Source organism: Mustela putorius, unplaced genomic scaffold (genome assembly GCF_011764305.1).
Source record: "Mustela putorius furo isolate JIRA1106 unplaced genomic scaffold, ASM1176430v1.1 tig00000596_pilon_pilon_pilon, whole genome shotgun sequence".
In the NCBI taxonomy this organism is placed as follows: domain Eukaryota; kingdom Metazoa; phylum Chordata; class Mammalia; order Carnivora; family Mustelidae; genus Mustela; species Mustela putorius.
The window spans coordinates 11272351-11295599 of NW_025421428.1; the positions used below are offsets into that span (position 1 = coordinate 11272351).

The following is a 23249-nucleotide window of genomic DNA, read 5'->3' on the forward strand; positions in this document are numbered from 1 at the left end:
TGTCCTACCCTCTCCTACCCTGACCTATCACCTCACTCTGTCCTGCTGGAAGGTGGGTCTTGAGATGGTCATCCTGCTGAAAGCTCCCTGTCCTGGTGGGGTTTCAGGATGGTCAGTGACGATGTGCAGTGGGTCCTGGGAATGATAGAGGAAGCCATGCAGCAGTATTGAGTCGTTACAAGAAGGCATCCATCGCTGGCTTGCTGTCTCTAGCTGTGGATGGGCAGGTGGCTGGGAGAAGGGGTGGCAAGGAGACCTCCATATACATCCCCAACCCTTTGCATCTTGGAAGCCAGTCCTGCGCCAGGGTGATGGGGCCCTGTGTCATCAGTAACACCCTGTGCCTGGAACTGGCTTGGGGATGATTTATTCAGCAAAAGGAAGTAATATCAGATGTGTATGTGTGTGTGTGTGTGTGTGTGTGTGTGTGTGTGTATGTATAAGTGTGTGCTCTCAGAAGTTGAGGCAGGCATTTAAAAAACCCTTGCCTTCAGTCTTTACTGGGGCTTTGCCCTTTGTCTTTAAAGCAATCATGGACACTCTTGTCCATCTGGCCAGCCCTTCCTCCATATGGCCAGCTCCTTTGCATGTCCCAAACAACCACATCAGTTCCTTGCTTCGCTTCATATCTGTTTCTCTGGGAGATGGGCAGTGGCGTGTTGTAGTGAGAGGGACTGGGGCCTGGGTGGGCTTGACATTTAGCACGAGCTTGCTGAGTGTCGTACGCCTGGCATTGTTCTGGGACAGGTTATAAAGATAAATGAAGCTTTGTCCTGACCTGGGGCTGCTCAGACAATACGGAGTTCAAATCCATTTATTCAGCTACTCGTTGGAACCGGATTTACTGAATGTTTACCATGTGCCCAGCACTGAAATTGGCCCAAGATCTACAATGGTGAACAAGAGAAGGGGTCACTGTCTGTATGATATATCCAGGTAGGGAGACCTTGAAGGACTCCCTTCTCTTCTCTTTGGGCTTCCAGGTTCTGTCGCTTTAAAAGGGTGGGGTCTTTGGATCTCTCTCTCTCTTTTTAAGATTTTATTTATTTATTTGACACAGAGAGAGAGAGATCACAAGTAGGCAGAGATGCAGGCAGAGAGAGAGGGGGAAGCAGGCTCCCTGCTGAGCAGAGAGCCCGACGAGGGGCTCAATCCCAGGACCCTGAGATCATGACCTGAGCTGTAGGGCAGAGGCTTTAACCCACTGAGCCACCCAGGCACCCTCTTGGGATCTCTTTATCTTGAACTTTGTTATGTTTGGCACATGGGTTTGTAGTTCGAATTGGTTTTTCCCAAGTTCATTCTTGCCAGAGACAGGATGATGGCGTCTGAGGGAGGCAGAATAAATGACCCCCCAAAGATGTGCGTATCCTGATCCATGGAGCCCGTAAATCTGTTACTTGACACAGCAGAAGGGGCTCCACATGTGCGGTTAAGTTAGGGATCTGGAGATGGAGAGACTTTCGTGGCTTACCCAGATGGGCTCGTCGGAATTGCAAGCCTCCTTGTAAGAGGGAGCAGGGGAGCTGGAGTCCGAGGAGTTGCGGCAGAGCAGCAGAGGGTAGCGAGAGAGATACTGGAAGATTCTCTGCTGGAGACTTTCTAGATGCACGACGGCCACGATCCAAGGAGTATGGGCGGCCTCTCAAAGCTGGAAAAATCAAGGAAGCAAAGTTTCCTGGAGAGTCTCCAAAAGGGATGCAGCCATGCGGCTAATACCTTGATTTGAGGGCTTCTGACCTCCAGAATTGGTGTGTGTTGTTTTAAGATGCTGAGTTTGTAGTAATGGATGAAAGCAGCAACAGGAAACGAATACAAAAGCCAACCTTACAATCCTTTCCAGGGCTTTCCCGCTCAGAGGACCCTCCCTGGTTCCTGAAATGGTCCACGTCCATGTGTTAGCCATACAGTCCCTGGCCTTCAGCATGAGCTGGCCAAGTGTTTGGGACATAAGGAGGCTGGACGAGGATGTCACTGAGCGTCACTGAGGGGTGTGAGGGAATCAGGGTGGGTGACTTCCCAGGAGAATCTTCCTCTCCCAGAGTGAGGACCTTTCTAGAACAGCCTTGGCGGTAGAAGGCTAGACCCTAGATGCTGGGTCTGGCACCCTTCCTGCCCTCTACCACCGGGCCGCCCACTTTGGGTTTCTCAATCCAATAAAATTGTTAAAAGAAAAAAAAAAACTAAAAGGAAACAAAAACAGAAGGAATTGACATAGGTGACCCCCACATTTTATTCTACCAGGTAGAAACATGAACAGAATCCACTCTCCTGAACAATTACTGTCCCTTCACGAAACAGAGCAGTCCTCAGCTCGCCAGGGAGGAAGAGCAGAGATTGGAAAATAAAGGGCCGCCTCTCCAACCGCCGCTTGATTTGTGATAACTGACGTCACCGACTTTGTTGTTCTCCTGTTGCTGCAAATGGGAGAGAACATGGTTGCTGGGGCCCTGGTCCAGCGTTGGGAACCGAGGGGAGCTGAGGTCACTAGACCATGATGGGGGAGGGCAGGGCCAGCCAGAGTCAGAGCTGGGCTCCCGGCGGGCTGCCCTGGGTTACAGACAATGAGCCGTCGGTGTCCATTCTCCATGTGAGCAAAACTGGGTGCAGGCCATCTTCCCTAGCATTGGCAGGTGGACGGATGAGTGGCTGGCTCGTCTGGAGAAGGGGAGGACAGTTATGAGGTTACTGGACTTGCTTCCAGAGTCTTTTCAAACGTCCTCGCCTGTGACCCAGTAATTGTGCTCATGGGAGTATATGCCAAGGCCTCAGCTATGCTGGTGTGTAAATGTTCTGGATCTAGAGGTGTTCTTGGTATCATTGCTTCTTATAAAACCTGGAAACAAGCGACGTGAGATGGAGCACGGCCACTCTTAGTCATTCCTACAAAGGAAATACTTTGTAGCCATTAAAAATGATCTTGAACTTGAGCATTTGGTCTCTTGGAAAGTTGCTCAACATATGTTGTTCCATGAAAAGAATCAGGTGAAAAATAGTATGTTATTGATACTTCAGTAGAAATTCTTCTTCTTTTTTTTTAAGATTTTATTTATTTATTTTTTGACAGAGAGAGATCACCAGTAGGCAGAGAGGCAGGCAGAGAGAGAGAGAGAGAGAGAGAGAGAATCAGGCTCCTCGCTAAGCAAAGAGCCCAACGCGGGGCTCAATCCCAGAACCCCAAGACCATGACCCGAGCTGAAGGCAGCGGCTTTAACCCATTGAGCCACCCAGGTGCCCCTTCAGTAGAAATTCTACATAAAATGGTATGCGTATGTGTAAGAGACAGGCTTACAAATATGCACGAAAGTGTTGAAGGTTATGTGTAAAAATAGGAATGACTGTCTCTGGTTGGTAGAATTCCCTTCTCTTTCTGTGTGTCAGGAATTTCTCTGTATGGTTCACAGGGAGTGGTTCTCAAGAGCTCAGTTTCTAGAGTTGTACAGACCTAGGCTCATCCCAGCCCTGCCACTTACTGGCTGTGTGTCTTTGGGGAGGTACTCGGCCTCTCTAGGCTTCCATGTTCTCTGTAAAATGTGGGTGATGCTGACTGGAGGCCAGCAAGAACTCAGTAAGCAAGTGCTCGGGAGCAAGCTAGTGCTGGGGAAGCATCTTGGCACAGGTACTTAGTAAGTGCTTAGTAAATGTCAGTATCATCTTAGTAAATGTCAGTATCATTAGTGTCTTTTTTTTTTTTTTTTACATTGAACATGTATTATCGTGTAGTCAAGAAAGAACCAATGTTGAATAAAATTTTTGCTTTTCTCCATCTAATTGGAGTTTGAGGACCTCACACTGGGACACAGGCAGCCATGTGGCTGTGTTTGCAGAGACTTCACTGTGTACATGGGATCCATGCGGGGTCTGCGTCTCCCTGACCCCACTCTGTTCTCATAGCGATGCTTCCTCAGCTAGGAGAGATGGTGTTGCTCTATGCCTCATTTTCAGATGGGGAAACTGAGCCTGGGGACGGTGAAGTAAGGTCTGAGATGCCTCGTGGCTAAAGGATGAAGTCAGGATTCCAGTCAGATCTGTCAGCAAAGGCTGAGGGTTTGGCTGCATCAGTGGCTGCAGAGTTCAGAGAGTGGGAGGCCATGGGGGGAGGGGCAAGGCTTGGTAAACGCCGGAGCAGCTGAGGGAGGGGTGTTGGGCATGATGAACGATAGATTCAGAACGCAGAATCAAGGGCCCCCATGGGACAATTGGTTCCAAAAGTGCTGGACAGAAGAGCTGGTGTCCACACTCTCCTTGAGAATGGTGGATGAATGCTGGGTAATTTCCTGGGAGTCCTTCCCTAAGAAGGACCAAGGTCAAGTTGACGAGTCGATGAGGATGGGAATTGTTTTAGGAGGACTAGAATTTAGAATTCTTGAACTAAAAACAGTCCATTGCTAGAGTTCATCAAGGACGCAGATGAACTATTTTCCTAGGAAATTTGACGTCCATAAAACTTGTAAAACCCCCTTCGTGCACACATCCTCAAGGGGAGTTGGGATCCTTGCCTCTGTTTTCAGTGCCTTGGAAGCCTTGTCTTGTGCTGGCTGTGGCTCTCAGTTACAGCTATTAAAAAAAAAAATCTTTTTCTCAAGGAACATTTCAAATATATACGAAGTCTGCAGAGGAGTGTAGTGAATCCGCACATCCCCATCACCAAACATCAAACCTGTTCTGCCGTTCTTGTTCGTCTATACCCTCCTCCCGTCTCCACCCCCGCGCAACATGAGTGTTCTCTGCTGGGCTGGCTTTAGGGATTGAAATTTACATACATTGAAATGCACAAATCTTTGCTTTGCGCTTTGGGGGAACCCATAGACCTGTGGAACCCACACTCCTATCACACTATAGAACATTTCTGATTCCCCTGACAGTCGCTTTGCAGCTCCCCAGCCTCCAGACAACCTCTGTTCTGATTCTTTTCACCTTAGATTAATCCTGCCTGTTCCAGAGCTTCTATAAATGGAAGCATATAAACGTGCACTCTTCTGCGTCTGGCTTCTTTCGTGCGACGGGATGTCTGTGAGATGCATCTGTGTGGCTGCCTGCATTGGTAGCTCTTCTGCTTTCTTTTCGAGCAGAATTAGATTACACAAAGAAACCACGGTTTGTTTATCTTTCCTTGGTTGAGGGACATTTGGCTGGTGTCCCGTTCTGGGCTGTTATGAACGCAGCCGCTCTGAACGTTTGAGTTCAAGTCTTGGTGTGGACAGATGTTTTCATTTCTCTTGGGTAAATACCTAGGCGTGAAATGACTGAGTCTCATGGTATGCACATGCTTAGGGTTTTAGAAAGTCCTGTGTGTCTTCCAAAGTGGTCGAACCATTTTACATTCCCACGAGCAGCGGTCGGAAGTTCCTGTTGCCGCCCATCGTCGCCTACATTGGGTGTAGTCAACCTTCGCAATTTAGCTCTGCTCTTTTTAAATGAGCTAATACGCGGATGGAGTTTCTAGAAGATTTCCTCTCATTGATCAGTCTGGTGTTGGACAGTTCTCTCTTTGTCTTTCCAGAATTCCTTTCCCACGGATGGTGGGTTGGGTAGGGTGGTAGAGGGGAGGTTCCTAGGGCAGCCATGTTCAGGAAAGACTGAGAGCTGTGGTTTCGAGGAGGAACTGGGTGTTTGCTCTCTGTCTCATCTCTGTGCTCTGGAGCTCTGGGCCTGACTTGGGGCAGGGTAGGCGGCTGAGCGTCCTGGAAGACCTGGAAACTGTCCCCTTACTGCTCCCCCTTTGGTTGGGAGGGGTGTCTCTGGGGCCCAAGGTTTCACCTTCTTTTCCATCTTGTGACTGCTTCCCCATCCCATGGAGGTGGTGCGTCTGGGAATACAAGCCAGCCTGGGCCTCTCTCTCTTTTCCCGCAGATATTGGCCCAGTGACCCTCACGGCCGACCCAGAGGTGTTTCAGAGAGAGCTGAGAGAACTCTATGTGCAGGTGGGCCGCCCCGCCCCGCTGCTCGCTGCCTGCTCCTTTCCAGTCCCAGCCTGAGGCCAAGGTCTTTGCCCCACCCAGGGCCCAAGATGGTGGCTTCCCGCCACCGTCATGCCTGCCTCCTAACACTGCCTCTGGCCTGCACCCCAGTTTGGGGATGCTGGAGATCCTGTACTTCTTGGGGTTCCTTCCTTTATTCAGTGACCCAAGGCCCTCTGGGAGTCTCTGGGCCCTGCCCATAGTAGGTGCTTATTATTTAGTGACTGGATGAAGCAGCAGAAGGAGGAGGTATGTGGTGAGTGAGAGGTCTCACTCCATCCCCCCAAACCACCTGGGCGTCTTTGGCGAGGGCAGCAGCTTCCTGAAGGCTGGCTAACCCACCGCCAGGTCCTGTGGGGCCGAGAACAGGGCCTGGCATGTAGGGGACAGGAAGTGCTGATGGGCTGGAGGGCTGAGCCCAGGAGGGAGCATTACTGAAAAGTGCCCACGTGCCAACGGTGTTGCTGGCCCTGGCTGAGCAAAGCCCGTGAGGCAGGGCACACTCCCTTCCTGCAGAGCAGAGCTCCTGTCCGTGGTCGGGGAGCGGGGGAGCATGTGCTGGTTTGGGACTGATTCCAGGGCCGGCTACAAAGAGGATTTGGGGAAGCGGTTTCGAATGCTTTGCTCTGCCCCATGCCCACCGCTCCTTCTCCTGGCTACCTCCGCACCCCCAGCACCTTGTTCTCCCATCCTTGGCTAACACGTGGCTGTTTTGGGGCACCTGTCGGATGTCCTGGGGCTCCCAGCCTCCCTCCCCCAGCTCGTATCACTCCTCACAGTGATTAATTAAATAATCATGTGCTGACCCCACGGGAGGGACCGTGCCTCTCTTGGTAAGGAGAAGGTGCTACTTGTCTAAACACCCCTCGCCCACCTGTCGGTGTCCGGGACGTCCGTGGGTGGGCCAGCCCCTGACATACCCCTGCCCTGCAGGGGGGCGGTGACTGCCCCGAGATGAGTGTGGGAGCCATCAAGGCGGCCGTGGAGGTGGCCAACCCCGGCTCCTTCATCTACGTCTTCTCGGATGCCCGCGCCAAGGACTACCACAAGAAGGAGGAGCTCCTGCGGCTCTTACAGCTTAAACAGTCACAGGTGAGTAGGCTGACCTTGAGGGTGCATGCGTGGGGACCCTCAGGAGTGCTGAGGAAGCCGGGGTCCCCGGTGCAGGCAGCCCAAGCCCCCATTGCCCAGGTGGAGGGCGGCTGCTTCCCCTCCAGGGTCCCCGCCAGTGCAGCCGCGGGTCCTCAAGTCCGAGCTGGTCTGGTGAAGTCCAAGTGTGTTCTCATGCTCTGGGCCCCCGGCCCGCCGGAGCTCCTGCCGCCTGGCGAGCCTCATTCTTGATAAAGACCACGCCACCCGCTCTCCTTGCTCCCTGTCAGAGCCTGTGCAATCCATCTTCCTCCTGGCGTCGCCTCCGCTCCTGTCTTTGGGGTGTGCGGCGCCCTTCTGCCTGCTGCCTCGGGGCCTGACGGCCTGCTGGGGCTTTGCTTCTGGCTTACACAGCCAGGGCTGGGGGAGGGACGTGCGTGGGGACGGGGGAAGGGCCACCCAACCGTGGGACCTCCTCGGGTGAAGGTCTCAAGAGCCGGGACAGCTTCTCTGGTCTCTGGTCTCCCATCAGGAGCAAACTTCATTCTCCAAGGTTCTTCTAACATCGTGGCCCCCAGGGGCTGCGCGGAGCAGCCGATTTCCATTTCCTGCCTTGTTGTAGATTTCCTAACGGCTCCCGTTTATGGAACACCTGAAGTGGTCCTGGTCCCCTGCTACGCCCTTGACCTGCCTTAGCCCTGGTCCCCATGGGGCGGATACTCCCATCATTCCCATTCTACAGATGCATCACCCGAGCCCAGAGAGAGGCAAGGGCTCCCCCTGGGTCCCCCTCCCTCGTCCCGGCCTTGCCACACACGCCCGAAGCAGGTGGCCAGGAGATCCCGGAGCCAGGCTTCTCATCCCTCTTCCAGGTGGTCTTTGTGCTGACGGGGGACTGCGGCGACCGCACTCATCCCGGCTATCTGGCTTACGAAGAGATCGCTGCCACCAGCTCCGGGCAGGTGTTCCACCTGGACAAGCAGCAGGTGACCGAGGTGAGCCTGCCCTGGCCCTCCTGCGTCTCTGGGCACCTGTGCCTGGTGGTTGGGTCGCTGCCATTGATGGGCAGCGCTGTGTCTCACCCTGTGGCCAGTGCAGCGAGCGCTGTACTCAGGGCTGTACGACGTCGTCTCTCCAGAACCTTCTACCTGCTCCCCACCCCAAAGGCGGGTGCCACAGACTTACCAATTTTGCAGGTAAAGAGCCTGGAGCTTGAGGAAGCACGCTGGGTCCCCTGGATGGTGCAGCCTGGGGATGGACCTAGCAAAGTTTGCCAGAGGAGGGGTAGGGGGGTGAGCTTCTCCCTAGAGTCAGGGAACCCAGGGGTGGATAGAGGAGTGGGTGGGGGGCAGGGGCTGTCTGAGTCAGGCTCTGTTGCTGGGCCAGGAGATCCTGCTGGGGGACCTAGCCCTCAGGGGCTTGCTTGGCCCTGTGTCCTGAGGCAGACGTCAGTGATCTGGAATCATTCAGCTCGGTGCTGATCAGGTGTCTGCATCCTTGTCCTGTTCTAAGACCAGGGGCCTGGCCTTACCCCACTCCAGGCCCCACTGGCCACTCAGCGCTCACTCTGCTTTCCCTCTCCCCGCACGTCTGTTCCCTCCCAGGAGCCGGAGGGATCCTTTCGGGGACACGCTGGTGAATGTCCACAACCACCTCCCTGAATAGAACAAGAATGCCCATTTCTGTGGTATAAGTCCCCCTACTCTGACTGATTTCAAGCTGCCATCCTGAAGTCACTGAGCACAGTTGGGAAGTGATGCTCTCAGTGGACTTCTCTGAGCCTCTACGAGCCGTCTCTTGTACATTGGATCTTTCTAAAGCAGATCTGACCAAAGGGTCTCTCCCGGCTGTCCGCTGGAGAAGGTCCAGAGCCTTCTCTGACCCCATGGCCTGTGTTCTCCCCCTTGCTCACAGCTGCTACCCCACTGGCCTCCGCTCACTCTTCAGTGTCCCATGTCTTTCTACCCCAGGGCCTTTGCTCATGCCACTTGTTTTTCCGACACCATCATGGGCTCCTCATTTCCCCATTCTTAGCTGAAATGCTTTCTCCCTGGCAGAACTTTCTTGATTTCTCATCAAAATGAAGTCTTTCATACCCTCTCCCCGCTCCTGGTACTGCTTCACATAACTGGTTTTCTAAGCCTGGCATCACTGAACGCCGTTAGGCTGTGGGCTCCCTGAAGGCCAGGCACTTATTACAGGTTCTCTTTGCTGCTGTATCCCCAGGACCTCCTGTGGCCTCCAGCACAGTGCAGGTGCTCAGTAATAGCAGGTAAATGGACAGATACGGGGTCCCTTGTGCCTGAGGCCCTGGGAAGAGGAAAGCAAGAGAGGCCGTGTCTAGGAGGCGGGCCCCGGCCCCAGCCAGCCCTGCCGCAGCCTCCAGGGGAGGGTTTTTCTGTGTTATATATTTATGGCCTGAAGAGAACGGTCTCTAGGGCCGTGTTTAGATTAGCGCGCCGTAACTCCCCGTTGACAGATGGCGTTTATGGTTCTCTGCGACACATGAGACTTTGGTTTTTGGCATGTCAGCCTACTCTGGCCCTGAGCCGCCCGAGCCAGGGTGGGAGGCCTTTCAGAGTGGACGGATGGCTCAGTCCTTGTTGCTGGGGGAGACCTATTTGGGCGGGAGCTCGGTTCTAAACATCAGGGGCGATTCAGACAGCAGGGCAGCTGGGCAGGTCAGTGGGAGACAGCTAGCCCAGGTGTGGGGCTGGGCTCCCCTGTCCTCTCTCTTGAGGCAGGGAAAGTGGGGGCGAGTCCACTGGCTCCTGGCCACGGTGTCCAGCCTTCTGCTTGTGGGAGCCTGACTTGGCAGTGTGTGTCTCACTTGATGAGACCTCCAGTGGCCAGGATTGGCTGCCGCTGGGTAGGGGCCTGGAGAATCCTTCTCCTTCCTGGACACAGAGCTGTGTCACTCCAGATGTTCCCAGACATTCAGAAAGCCTGAGAAATTGGCCGCAGCAGCCAGGGCTGTGGTCGTCCCCCCCTGAGACCTCCCCAAGGAGAGGGAACAGTGCCTTTGCCCACGCCGGGGGCTCCAGCTGAGAGAATGACTCCTCAGAACAGAAGCTGCAGACGTTTCCAAACTGTGCGTGTGTAGTTAGTCCTTTTACCTTTTCACAGTATGTCCAGTGTGGCCGGAGGGACACGTTCTGCATTCTCTCTTGCCTTCATTACCTGCTTACTGTGCACCTGCTACTGGCTAACTTGGGTCCAGGCGCTGGGCATGGAGACAGAGTCTGTCAAGGTTAGGTCTCAGTGTTTTTGAGTTTGGACTTTTTTCCAGTTGGGGCGCTGGCCCTGTGGGGTTCTAGGGTAATTAAAGCAAGGCAAAGGTCCCTTCCCCCTGGTGGGGGTAATTTGGAGCTTTTGCCATCTTTCAATGGACAGGGGAGGTGGGCACCTTTGCCCCTTGAGGTGTGCATTTCTGGTCAAGGCTTAGCTAGCTCCATGACCCACCCTGGCCCAGGCACAGCCTCCCCCCAGCTTAGAACCCGCTCGATACTGTCACCAGCCCCAGCAGAGTGGGCCAGAATTGCTGGGCATACCTCCATTCTGCAGCCTTCCCTGGTCCTGGAAAGTCCGTTCTGGGAGCCCGGATCCTTCCCCTGTCCAGCACCAGCCCATACAAATGTGCCAAATCACCCAGATTCTGTGCATCAACCAGGGGAAAGGTGAACCACCTTCTAAGACAGTAAGTGTGGAGGATGGGGGAGGGGGGGACGTCCAACCAGGTGGTTCCAATTAACAGATCAGGAGGCACAGGCCCCGGAGATGACTTCATCCTGGACTCTTCCGGGAAGATGCAGCATGGTGGAGGGTTAGGGCCCCATGCCAGCTGCAGACCCTGGCCCTGCCACCTGCCTACAGGGTGACCTTGAACATAGTACTTGACCTCTCTGGGGCTCCATTTCCTCCTTGGCACAGTGGGTTAAGAGAGCCCCTGCCTGTGAGATGGGGGTGCCCGGCAGGCACTGGGAAGCCCGTGGTAAGAGCTGGTGATGGCTGTGACTCTAGCCCCCTGCTTTGGTGCCCAGAATGCATGCCCGGTGCCCACGAAGCCCCCTGAAGAGTAAGGGCTCTCTCAGAACAGGTTCTCAGGACCTGAGTGCCCAGCGGTGAGCTACTGGCAGGGGCCGGTGCTGTCTCCCCATCCCTGCCCACTGAGCTTCCTGCCCCAGGCCCCGCAGTCAGGCCCCAGCTTTCTGCTCTGTGGTTCTGAGGCCCTCTAGGCCCCCCGACCTCTCCTCTCTGCTTCCTCGGCCGCCCAGGCTGTCAAGTGTCCGGGGAGGAGCCCCAGGGATGATTTATCTGCCGTGAACGGCTGAGCGGCAGCCATCTGGCCAGGGCGGCAGCGCCAGAGTCTCCCATCCCTTCCCTATCGGTGACAGAGAGATGAGCCCCACTGCAACACTGGCTCGCAGGCCCTCAGTCCCACTAACATCTGGAAGCCATTGTCTCCGCCAAATAAACACTGAGCCTGTTTGATGAAGGCTGTCTGCTGAGAAGGCTCCCTGCATTCTGCTTGGAGCCTGGGGGACATCGTGGGGTCCAGACAGCCTTGTCTGTAGGCCTGAGCCTACAGGGGGTCTGGCTTTGCTCTGGGCAAGATGGTCGGTACCCCCAGCTCCCTGGCAGCCACATGCTTTCAGGGCAGGACCCGTGGGCACACTGCTTCCTGCTGGGGTCACTGGCATCGTGCTCTGTCTGAGGCTTCTCTGCGGTTCAGTAGCCTGAACTCCCAGGCATCATCCCTCTGTTGGAACATCTTAGGACAAGCTTGTAATGACAGTTGTGGCACAACCAGTGGGTATGATCTCTCTGGGACGTTGTCAGCTGGTGCCGCCGCCACCCGGCAGCTTTGCTCAGTTATGATTTCCTCCCGAGCCCTGACAAAGCCCAACCCCACAGTGGTGGGGGAAAGAGGACAGTGATCACGGGGCTGTGGCTTAGCTGTGGGGGCATCTCGCCAGCTTCTGTCCACCTCTCCAGCTGGGAGCCTCAGCTGCTGCTTCCTCCAGCCTGCCCCCACGTGCACGAGTGTTGTTAAGAGAAACGTTACTTGCAGAGTGAGGCAAAACAGAGGAGGGCACACGATCACATGCAGAAGAGGGTTTTTAGAATGCAGGGTTCTTATCCTGGGATAACTGAAGTCTAGGCACCTGCATTCCAGCTCAGTCTGAACAAAACGTATTCACTTTTTCAATCTCAGGCAGATCTTCCCATTCCCTTTGTGTCCTGTGCTCTTGCGTGGAAGATTGCACGGTAGGACTATGATTCAGAGCAAGGGTGGCCAATAGGCAGCACGCGAGACTCTGCTCTCTCAACCCATATCCGTGGCAGACATCACTCATCAATCACAGAGCGGTTTCCTGTCTGCAGCCCAGGCAGCTTTGGGTTTAGTCCAACAGCATCGTTTCTAGTTGATTGGAATTGGCAACCGGACCCCACTGTGGTCTTTTGGGTATTTATGAAAGTCATGACATACTTGGTCTTTTTAAGGGACTTTTATGTAAAAAAATTACTATGAAAGATGTTAAAGAAAAGTGAGAAGAACCCATGTCCCAACTAGATTCAGCACTTAACCTTTTGGCGCCCCCGCTTCGTCTCTCCTATTCTATCTTCTCCATAAATAAATTTTTTTTTAAATATGATCTTGGACATAACCCACAATATCCTCTGATTAAATGAAGAGGGCTGGTATCATCCAATGCCAAGTTCAAATTCAAATTTCCCTAATTGTCTTCAGAATGTCTTTGGTAACAGTTTTGTCAAATCAGGATTTAATCAGGGGCCGTGCATTTCATTTGTTCATTGTGTCTGTTAAGTCTGCTTGCATCTGGAGCCTTCTACCCGCCTCCCCCCCCCCTTTTTTTTACGCCACTAACTTGCTGGAAAGGCCTTGATTGTACAATGCCCCAGGTTCCAGATTCATCTGATTGTTTCCTTGTGGTGTCATTAATTTGTTCCCCGCCCCCCATTTCCCTAACTAACCTGGCAGTTAGTTCTCAGGGACTGATGAGCAGAGGCCAGCATTGGAGGCAGGAATAGTTCACGGTTGGTGCTATGTGTCTCTCTTTGGTTGCATCACACCAGGAGGTAAGTCATGTCTGAGTGTCCTGCTGTTCCTGATGGTAGGTTTGGTTCCTGGGTGAAGGAGGTGACAGTTATCTGTATCGTAGGGCCACATTTTTCCCTGTATGGTGCAAGTGGTCTGTGGGTTAATGCTGGGGTTCTGCGTGGACATATGGTCCCCCACCCACTCTCACCCAATGGTTGTAGCGTCCACGGCGGACGCTTGCCTGAAACGGTGACTTCATTAAGGGTTGCAGGATGGTGGTGTCCTAATTGTATCATCTCTTGCATATTTATTCGTGAGTCTCCTTCCACGAAGAAGAGCGTTTGAGGTCCTGGTGTTTTTGAAGCACAAAAAAACCTATTGAAAAGGCAGGGATCATACTTAGTTCTTTGTCTTTAATAAAGAAGTGACCTTCGTTGGTGGTAAGTGAGGTTTCATTGCTTTGAATTTTGCTTTTCTTTTTTTTGAGTATTATTGTGGGCACGCAGAGTCTACAATCGGATCTGTTTCTGTTAATTACAGTCATTATGTTTTGGGGGCTCAAGTTCCCCCAGATTTAGCTAATGGGAGCTGTCTTGGGCTGGTTCCTATTGGTGTGTCCCCTTAGTTCCTGAGAACCTCCTGGCTTAGTGGAACGACCAGTTGTCTCACACTTACCTTGTAAATCACCTGCCCCAGCCCTAGAATCAGCCATTTCTCCAAACAATCCCTGTGGGGAATGGTATTTAGAAATCCCCGGGTTATAAATTCACTTGGAATGAATTTGTATATAAATAAAACACTTGCAACTCTCTCTTACACTTGGCTGTAAGAGAAAATCTTGGTTCAGCAAGACTTACCATCTTTATGTCTTTGCTTTATCCTGCAAGATGCATAAACAGTCTCCTGAGCTGGGCACTGATGGTTGTGCCAAACCCAGGTTCCTAAATAAGAATGTCTTTGCAGCTCTTTCTGTCCCCAGGGTGCCTCCCACCAGGAAAGCTCAGTTGAACCCTGGGTTCTCAAGGCTCCAGGAGTTCTTCTTTTCTCTCTGTGGTTATGGTGCTCCTTTGCTGCACAGCGAGGTTCAAGTTTCATTTTGTTTAGTTTGAGAAGCATCCTGGGAAAACTTGAAATTTACTTGGCCTGGAAGGAAGCCCCCTCCTCATCCTCATTCCTGGTTTTCTAACGGGAAACTGGGAGGTGTGATCACAAGGCGGGCTTGGGGGTGAACAGAGTGAGAGGTCTGTGATCAGATGCCCGCATTCAGGAGCTGTGCGCCCTGCCGTATCACACACAGTGAACAGAAGCTTCCCAAACACCCTCTCCATGCCAGCCACTGAGCTCGGGGCATAGCAGAGAGTCCCTGCCCTCATGGGGCTTCCAGGCTAAGAAGGGAGGCAGGCATGAACCTAAGCAGGAGGGAGTGGGTCATTTCTGCAAGAGAGCAGCATGTGTGGTGGGCACTGCCTCGGGAGGCATGGGGGTCCAACCCTGGGGGTCCAACCCATGCGAGCATGGGGAGAGTCAGGGCAAACTGACCTGTTGGACAACTGCCTAAAACCCAGGACAGAACATGTGGTCTTGAAGGCCATGGTGAGGATTGGGAGAAACTCCGTAATTTTATGCTCAGTGAGAGATCTGGTTGCTCACATGGGGTCTGTGTACTCCTGGGGGGTGGTCTTTGAGGGATTTTGAGGATCCCCCCAAATAATACTTTAAATGTGCACCTAGGTGATCTGCTAGTCTGGAGGGGGAGTCCTCACCTCTTATCTGCTTTTCATTGGGACCAGCCCCAAACACTTAAGATTTTAGAATGAATCTGCAATTTTAAGGTTTAAGGATTGAAGATTTCTCAATGCCGTGACACAGATCAGGAGGAGACTCTATCTTTGCAGCAGATCCCCTCAGTCCTGCTTAGGGCACCCTGGCAGGAGGGTGGTCTGAGGCCCCTTGGGGTGACGGTGACTTACATGGTTCTGGGGGAGAGTCTGGATCACAAGAGTTCATCTGTGTGTAGGAGGCATCAGGAAGGCTTTCTGGAGGAAGTAATGGGTGCCACTGAGATTAGCCCTTCCTTCTAAGCAGCCTCAATCCAGGTTTCACAGCTCCCAGCCCATAGGCCAAGAGGGTAATGAAGTGTGAATTGGCCTGGTGTAGGGCAGTGGGAGTGGGGTGGCCCTGGGTGACCTGGAAAGCCTATATGCTGCCTCAAACCCAGGTGGGGGACTGGATCCTGCCAGGAACCTATTAGAGACCTATCTCCGGTGGGTCGGTTCTAAATAAGACCAGAGACACCTGCCGGCATCCGCTTCTTATGCCTGCCTCCCAGGTGCTGAAGTGGGTAGAGTCTGCGGTCCAGGCCACCAAGGTGCACCTGCTGTCCACGGACCACAAGGAGGAGGGCGAGCACACGTGGAAGATTCCCTTTGACCCCAGCCTGAAGGAGGTCACCGTCTCCCTGAGTGGTCCGGGGCCCCAGATTGAAGTCCGCGACCCTCTGGGTATGTGTACCCCACTGCTGGCCTCTTCTTTGAACCCGAGACTGAGCTAGGAGTCCAGGATAGGACAAAGAGAAAGACCCAGGGTGGCGGGGGGTTTGGACACAAGGCTCTGGGAACAGGGAGGGTGGGGGAAGCCACGTGGAGGGCAGAGGGGGTGCCTGTGGTGGGCGAGGAAGCAGGAAGGCCGTGAGCGGCCAGGTGAGGGGAAGGAAGGTAGCCACAGGCCCTGGGACGCGAGGCTCATGGGCCGTCTTCCTCTGCTCTCTCAGCGGATCCCTACGGTGGCCTAGCAGGTCAGTCAGGGCAAGAATTAGTGGCAGGCCACGAGATGAGAAGCTGTGGCTCTGGAAGGTAGAGTGACTTGTTCAGGTCACCCAGGGTCAGTGTGATTTGGGACCTGGCCACCTGGCCTCACAGTGCTCCAAGGATGTCGTGGTTCCCAGGTCTAGAGGTGTCCGACCCTGATGGGGTGGACGAGGGTGGCGTGCACAATGAGATGAAGGACCAAACACCACCGAAGGTCTCTTGTCAGTTACTCTGGGAAGCCTGAGGTTGGTGTTTGGAGGGCTCTGGGCTCCTGGGGACAGGATGGGGCTTCTGTCACCACCAGGAAAAGATGAGGGACTGAGAACTCCTTGGGGTTCCACAGGGAGGATCCTACAGAAGGATGAGGGCCTCAATGTGCTTCTCAACATCCCTGACTCTGCCAAGGTTGTGGCCTTTAAGCCTGAGCATCCTGGGCTGTGGTCCATCAAGGTAAGAGGCCCTTATTCCCAGGCGGAGGGAGGCTGGTTTCCCCAAGCTGGGGCCCTGTCTCCCTCCTGCCTGTCCTGGGGAGCCTGGGGCCCTGGGGAGCTGTGGGTTGGAGCATGGGCGGTGACGTGGACATATCAATAGAAGCAGAGGGTCAAGAACAGAGGAGAACTGTTCTGCTTTGCAACAGTGAGAGGAAGTAGAGTGGTTTGGGGTTAGTTAGGGAACTTTTAAGAAAGAGTTAGAGAAACAGCTTGAGTGTGCAGAGGTAGGTGACTAAGCCAGCTTGAGTTTCAGAAACCTATCCTATGAAGAATGAACAAAAGAAACAAGGGTGACCTTGGGGGAAGGATGGCTTGGAGGAACATGCCTGGCAGGGGGTGGGGGGCCTGCTCTCATCTGTAAGGTGCTGGAGACCGGGGACTGGGGGAAGCCTGGGCTCTTGGCAGAAGGTCCTGGCATGGGACAGGCTGCTGCCTCGGAAGGATGTGAGCTCCTGCTGGTTGAGCAAACCTTTATGGAGCACCTCCTGGATGCCAGACCCTGGGCGAGGTGTAGATGCTACAGGTGAAGGGGCAACATTGGCCCTGCCCTTCAAACTCCGAGCATTTTTGAGCCAAGAGCTCTAATGCCAGTGGAGAAGGCAAGGCAGAGATTAGACATACAGGGGACAGATGGGGCTGTGAGTGTTGGGGGGGGGGCAGCTGGAAAGGCAGAGCAGCTTCAAGAGTCCTACTCGGGACAGTGCCACAGCTGGGGCCTCTTCTGCATTTAGGGAGCATAGCGCTGGGCCCTCAGGGAGCAGGGGAGTTGCCTTTCATGTCTGCAAAGTGGGGAGAACTCCAGCAGTCAGCACCAGGTCAGGGTGGCAGCTTTCTGCCCTGGAACAGGAGTCAGGTGCCCTGGGGATGGGGTCTGGGTCTTGCTAGGTCTACAGCAGTGGTCGCCATTCAGTGAGGATCACAGGTGTCAGCAACATCGACTTCCGGGCCGGCTTCTCCACCCAGCCCTCTCTGGACCTCAACCACACCATCGAGTGGCCCCTGCAAGGTACAGTGCTCCTGACCCTGGGGGCGATGCTTTCTGGAACGTGGGGGAGCCTTGGGAGGCAGGCCACGAGTGTGCAGCTAGAGTGGGCCCTGTGCAGGCTGGGTGGGGGGGGGGTTGGGAGCCTAGGAGGATGTTGGAGTTGGAGGCTCAAGATCCGTTTTCTGGTCAGAAGGCACCCACTGGGATCTGGGGTTGCCTGTCTGCCCCAGCATGGTTCCATCTGGAGAAGGCTGGGCTCCAGAGCAGGCAGAGGCTTTTGGCTCTGGTTGCCAGAACTCTATGCCAGAAACCACCATCTGGTGGCCAGATCAGGGGTCCCAGTTTATAGTTTGGGAATTGTGGTCCCTCACCATGGGGGACTCTTCAGAGGATTTTGCTGGGACCAGATCGGAAGGGAGATGGGGAGGGACCTAGACCAGGTCAGGCTAACTCCGGGTCACTGACTGGGGACCAAGGCGGTAGCTGGCAGAGCCTTAGAGCTGTAGAGTGTGCAGTTCCTCTAACCCTTGTCACCCTTGTCAGCCCTGGTTGGTTCTGTGCCAGGACCAGCAGTAAGATCTTCAAAGTGAAAGGGGGCTGCTTGCTTATTTAGTGCTTGTTTTTCCCAGTAGCAGGAAGGGGGAGAGGCAGGGAAGCTTCTAGAGTCAGGAGAGATAAGAAATCCTAAATGCGGTGCTTGAAAACTGAAGGGTCCCTAGGGCCGTTCCCCAGTGGGAGAGGGAGAAGGGGGGGCCACAGGTGACCTTCTCGGGTTTCTGCTTTTGGGAAAGATGTGGGTCCAAGATAATTTTTTTTTTTAAAAAGTGGGGAGAGAGAAATAGCAGGGCAGTTGTAAATGATGAACGGCAGGTGGCACTTGGCCTCAGTACAGGGGCATCAGGAAGTGGGGGTTCCCACCCCCCGGGAGCATGCCCTTGGCTGATTGTTGCTGCAGTGGAGTTTGGGCCCAGCATGGACACGCGTCCTTTTTCAAAGGAATCTGGACTTCCAGATTTAAATGCCCTTTCCAGATTGTTCCATGTTTCTTCAAAAATTTTAAGGCATTTGATGGGATCATACCAACCACACCCTGTTTCCTGGTTTATGATCTCTAAGGAAAAAAATTAATAACTGTGAAAAGGGAAAGACCTGAGCGACCTTCCCAAATCAGCTGAGGGAATCATGAAGCCCAACTCCAATTCTGTGTTTTCTGGAATAATGTGAAACGTCCACTTCTAATAAGTCAGAAAGACAAATCAAAGGAAAGCTAAGCAGAGGGGAAGGACGGGCAGGAGCTGGAGTTCCCAGGCCCGCAGGTGTCTCCCACCTAGGCTGGTCCCAGAGCCTGTCTGATGACAGCCAGCCCCAGAGTTCCTGGGGGAGGGGAGGGTGGAGAGAAATGCTCGAGTCTGCAGACAGGAGGTGATGCAGCGGTGGGCAGCCGTGGCCGGGATGGACGGGGCATTTCAGGACCACGGACAGTAGCAGGCCCCCTCTGTTCATCCACCCCCAGCATTAGTTGGCACAAGGAACAGAAGGTGAGCGGGTGGTAGAAGGGCCAAGTAGGCTGGGTCCCTGATTGTGGACCGAGGACCCCTGCTTGGGGAGGATCATGGAGCAGATACAGACACCAGGATCTTCTTCCTCACCCTTCCCTCCGCAGGGGTGCCCATCTCCTTGGTGATCAACTCCACGGGCCTGCAGGCCCCTGGCCACCTGGACTCGGTGGAGCTCTCGCGCAGCTCAGGGCAGCCCCTCCTGACTCTGCCCACGCAGCCCCTCTCCAACGGATCCACGTATCAGCTGTGGGGCGGACCACCCTTCCAGGCCCCCCAGGAGCGCTTCTACCTCAAGGTGAAGGGCCAAGACCATGAGGGGAATCCCCTGGTCCGTGTGTCTGGAGTTTCCTACAGTGGGGTGGCCCCAGGTGAGTGATGGGCTTTTACCGCTCCCAGCTCCCTGGCTCCCTTGGAGACCCATTTCTTCCCGGAAGCCTTCCCTGATTAGATGAGATGAGGAAATGCTCATTAAGCTTCTACGAGCTGCACACTCTGCCATGTGACGTGCTCAGTACTGAGTGGCTTCAGATGTGGCTATCAGGTCAAGGAATTAGTACAAGGCCATCCTCTGTTGACCCACTCAGACATCTACCCAACCACTCGTGGATCCAAACCTCCCTCCATCCATCTGTCCATCCTTCGTCCATCTATCCAATTACTCGTCCATGCATCCATCCATCCAAATATCCACCCCCCTCTGCTCATGCATGTGTGCCTCCATCCAGATACTCATCTAGCATTCATTTTGTGTCCATCGTGGTGCCAGGCTCTGTAGGCACAGCAAGGGGCAGGGCAGTGAGTGGGGGTGCGCTCTTGCGTAATCATAATCATGGTAAGACCAGTCACCGTCTTGAGCGCCTCTCATGGGACAATCCTGAGCCAAGCACCTGCCATGTAGTAGCTCACGGAGTCTTAAAATACTTCTGAGGTGTGTCCCCATTTTACAGATGAAGCAGCTGAGGCTGCCCATCTCACAGGGTTGCCCCGAGGGTTCCATAAGCTAATGCACAAAGCAAGACATCTCTTGGGTGCCCTGAGGCTCTGCCCAGGATGTGGGCATCGTGGTCCAGGGCCCCCCACATGTGACAGCTGCTGTTAGTCTCATGTCATTGTGGGCACAGGTCATTTTAGGGTCCTATCTTTGGTCACGTGTGGCTTCTTGCTTGTTTCCTTGTGTCCCTGAGATCACCCATCTAGGTCAGAAGCTTCCAGAGCACAGGGCTGAGTCTTTGGCTCTCCAGCTCTGCCTCTGGTCCTGGCTTGGGGTATCTGAGTTCACTGCCCAACAGCTTCCCCATTGGTTTTGTTCCCTCCTCTTGATCACTCCCCCCTTTCCCATGGCAGTGGCCTGGGGGGAGCTCACAGAGATGGAGGTCATTGATACCCAACATCTTCTTCACTGGGGATCTCTGGACAAGGAGCAAAATCCTCTGTCTACTTCAAGTAGGGGTGCAGGGAGGGCACGAAGGTGCCCACGGTGAGGTACAGGACTTTGAGAGGCCAAGTGTGACGCGGTGGGGGGGCCTGGGACCCCCTTCTCTCAGCCTCCTGGCCTCCCCTCCCCTGCTGTGGTCCCTGGGCCCCTCCTCCCTTGGCTTTTAGAAGCCCAAGGAGGAATTTTCAGGAAGGAGTTTCAGCAGGGGCAAAGCTACTTCTGTTTCTCTCTCTCCTGGTCTTTCAGAGGAACCAAGGGTTTGGAATTTAGCTCTGGCTTTGGTCTTCATCTCTGCTCTAGATGAAAGTGTGTGTGTGTGTGTGTGTGTGTGTGGGCACGCGCACGTGCATGCACGCGCAGGGCAGGGAGAAGGGAAGTGACTTGGAGTTTTACTTCTTTCCCCACCTTCTAGATCTGGGAGGCTGGGAGTTTGGCCTTGAGCAGGAGGCCCTGGGTTTAGAGACATGGGCGGGTGGTGCTTCCTGGGCTCATGGAGCTCGTGGAAGACAGAGCCTGAGCTGGCCTTGCAGAGGCCCCAGTGTGTGTGGGTGAGCGGTGACTTGCTCTGCACACAGCTGAGGACGTGGCTGGATGGTCCGACATCCCTCTCCCCGGGGATGTGGCAGGGAGCCCGCAGCATGATGTCACCGCCGCCCGCCCACCCCCAGCTCTGGGCTCGGAGGACGTCTGGTGCATTGTCTCACCCACAGAGCATCTCTGGTGGGGATGCGGAGGGGGAGGGCAGGACGAGAGTTGAGCCTACGCCCGCGATCCCCCAGTGAGGCCCTGATAGCAGTCGCTGACCCTGCGGGGGTGTTCTCAGACCTTCCCACTGAAGTGATTCCACTGGCCATGGGGGAGAAACATGTCACCCCAAGACCAGGGATAGGCGGAGGAGGGTGTCTCCCGGGGGCCCCATGGGGCTCATCAGAAACTGAGATTTCATTGAAGTCTTATTTTATCTCAAAAATGTGTGTGAACTTCGCGTTCACAGCCATGTTCCAGCTTTACTTATTTTTAAATAAACAAAAAGGCTTTCTTCCAACATCCTTGGGTGAGACTGACCCTCCAGGCAGATGAGAGGTCTGGAAGTGTGGAGAGCCCAGTCTGGGGAGCATTTCGTCAGATCTCGGGACTGGTCCGATGTCTGCGTCCTGGACAGTGGAGAAGGCGGGGGCGCAGGCCGGTCCCTCTTGGCTGGTCCTCCCACAAACCCCAGACAGGACAGGAGCTCCTCCCGCGGGGGCTGGCCATGCCCTGTGCACACGCCCTGCCTCTCACCAACTCTCCGGACGACAGCACGGGGATGTCGGTACCAGGATTGAGCCCATTTTATAGAGGTGGAATCCGAGCTAGCAGGGGCAAAGCAACCAGTTCTTGGTGCCCTCCAGATGGCAGGGCCAGGGATGGAATCCTGGCTCATCCCGGCATCTCAGCATTGCTGAGGAGGGCGGGCTGTGAGGGGCTGGCAGGGAGGGACCCTGACTGCTGGCCCTTGCCTGCAGGTGCCCCCATGGTCAGCATGCCCCCGAGGATCCATGGCTATCTGCACCAGCCCCTGCTGGTCTCCTGCTCTGTGCACAGCACCCTGCCCTTCCGGCTGCAGCTGCGGCGGAACAGAGCCAGACTGGGCGAGGAAAGGCACTTTCAGTGAGTGGGTGCTGGTCGCTGGTGTCCCCAGACCTGGGGGTCTGAGGGGGTGGGTGGCAGGAGAAGGACCTTGGTTTCAGTCATAGTGTCCTCCCGGCAGCTCGCAGCTTGGCCCAGAATGGGGGAAGGTGGTCCCCAAAGCTCCCAACACTGCTGGGTCATCACCCTGTGAAGGAGCTATGGGCCTCTTCGGCTTCTGGAACACTCATCCCGTGCAGGGCCTGGCTCCATGAGGGCAGGGCAGGAAGGACCCTCAGAGACCCTCCCCATCATGGACAAGAAAGTCACACTCAGAGAGGGAAAGGGACCTGCTCCAAGTCACACAGCATGTTGTAAAAGTTGCATGCTCTTGGTAGTCTGACTCTTCCTACCAAGTCTCCAAGAGGATTTGTCCCCTCTGGGTAGGGTTTAGGGATCGGATGAGGCTGGGGGTCCCTGGCTTGGGTCAGCGGGATTGTGTGTCTCCAGCTGTTCTGTGGTTTCAGGGTGTCGGGAAACAGCAGCTGGGAGATCCCACGGGCCTCCAAGACCGAGGAAGGGACGTATGAGTGCACGGCCATCAGCAGGGCTGGGACCGGACAAGCCAAGGCCCAGATTGTTGTCACAGGTCTGTCCTTCCCGCCATCCTTGTGTCCCCTCCCCACCTCCTTCCTGATTTTTCCCTCTAGGGTTTCCCCCAGGGTGTCTCCATCTGTGGGGGAGCATGCCAGCCAGCTGCTAGGAACTGTCCATCCCCCAGAGTCTGCTGCCCATGCGGCCACCTGCCTCCTGGAGCCCCATTTGGGCTGTCACCCAGGAGTGGCCTGCTGATCTCAGATGGAGAGAGGCTGAGCAGCCAGGCTAGGGTCATGCCCTCCTCCCCTCGGCCCTTCCAGGGCCCACCGTCCATCTGGAAACCCCCTCCCTTAATGCCTTAGGGTCCTGCCAGGATGGCACCATCCAGCTCAGGAAGGTTGGAGATGCCACAGGCCATCTAGAAATGAAATCAGCTCTGTCTTACAAATTGGGAATCTAGGGGCGCCTAGGTGGCTCAGTGTGCTAAGTGGCTCAGGTCATGATCTCAGGGTCCTGGGATTGAGCCCCACGTTGGGCTCTCTGCTCAGCAGGGAACTTTCCTCTCTCTCTCTCTCTCTGCCTGTCTCTGCTTACTTGTGATCTCTGTCTGTCAAATAAATAAATAAAATCTTTAAAAATAAATAAATAAACCGG

General features: G+C 54.6%; 1 protein-coding gene across 3 annotated transcripts in view; it reads left to right on the forward strand.

The window, feature by feature from the left end:
• The window catches only part of HMCN2 (hemicentin 2), a 146214-nt gene that overhangs the window by 12843 nt on the left and 110122 nt on the right, over positions 1–23249 (forward strand). For all 3 annotated transcript variants that reach the window (XR_006607453.1, XM_045082600.1, XM_045082601.1), the window contains exons 2-10: positions 5854–5924; positions 6894–7052; positions 7922–8044; positions 15443–15614; positions 16264–16370; positions 17297–17417; positions 19060–19323; positions 21896–22040; positions 22526–22647. Coding sequence is in view for 2 of the 3 variants with exons in the window: in XM_045082600.1 (XP_044938535.1) it covers positions 5854–5924; positions 6894–7052; positions 7922–8044; positions 15443–15614; positions 16264–16370; positions 17297–17417; positions 19060–19323; positions 21896–22040; positions 22526–22647 (1284 nt within the window). In the remaining variant the exon portion in view is untranslated. The remainder of the gene's footprint in view (positions 1–5853; positions 5925–6893; positions 7053–7921; positions 8045–15442; positions 15615–16263; positions 16371–17296; positions 17418–19059; positions 19324–21895; positions 22041–22525; positions 22648–23249) is intronic.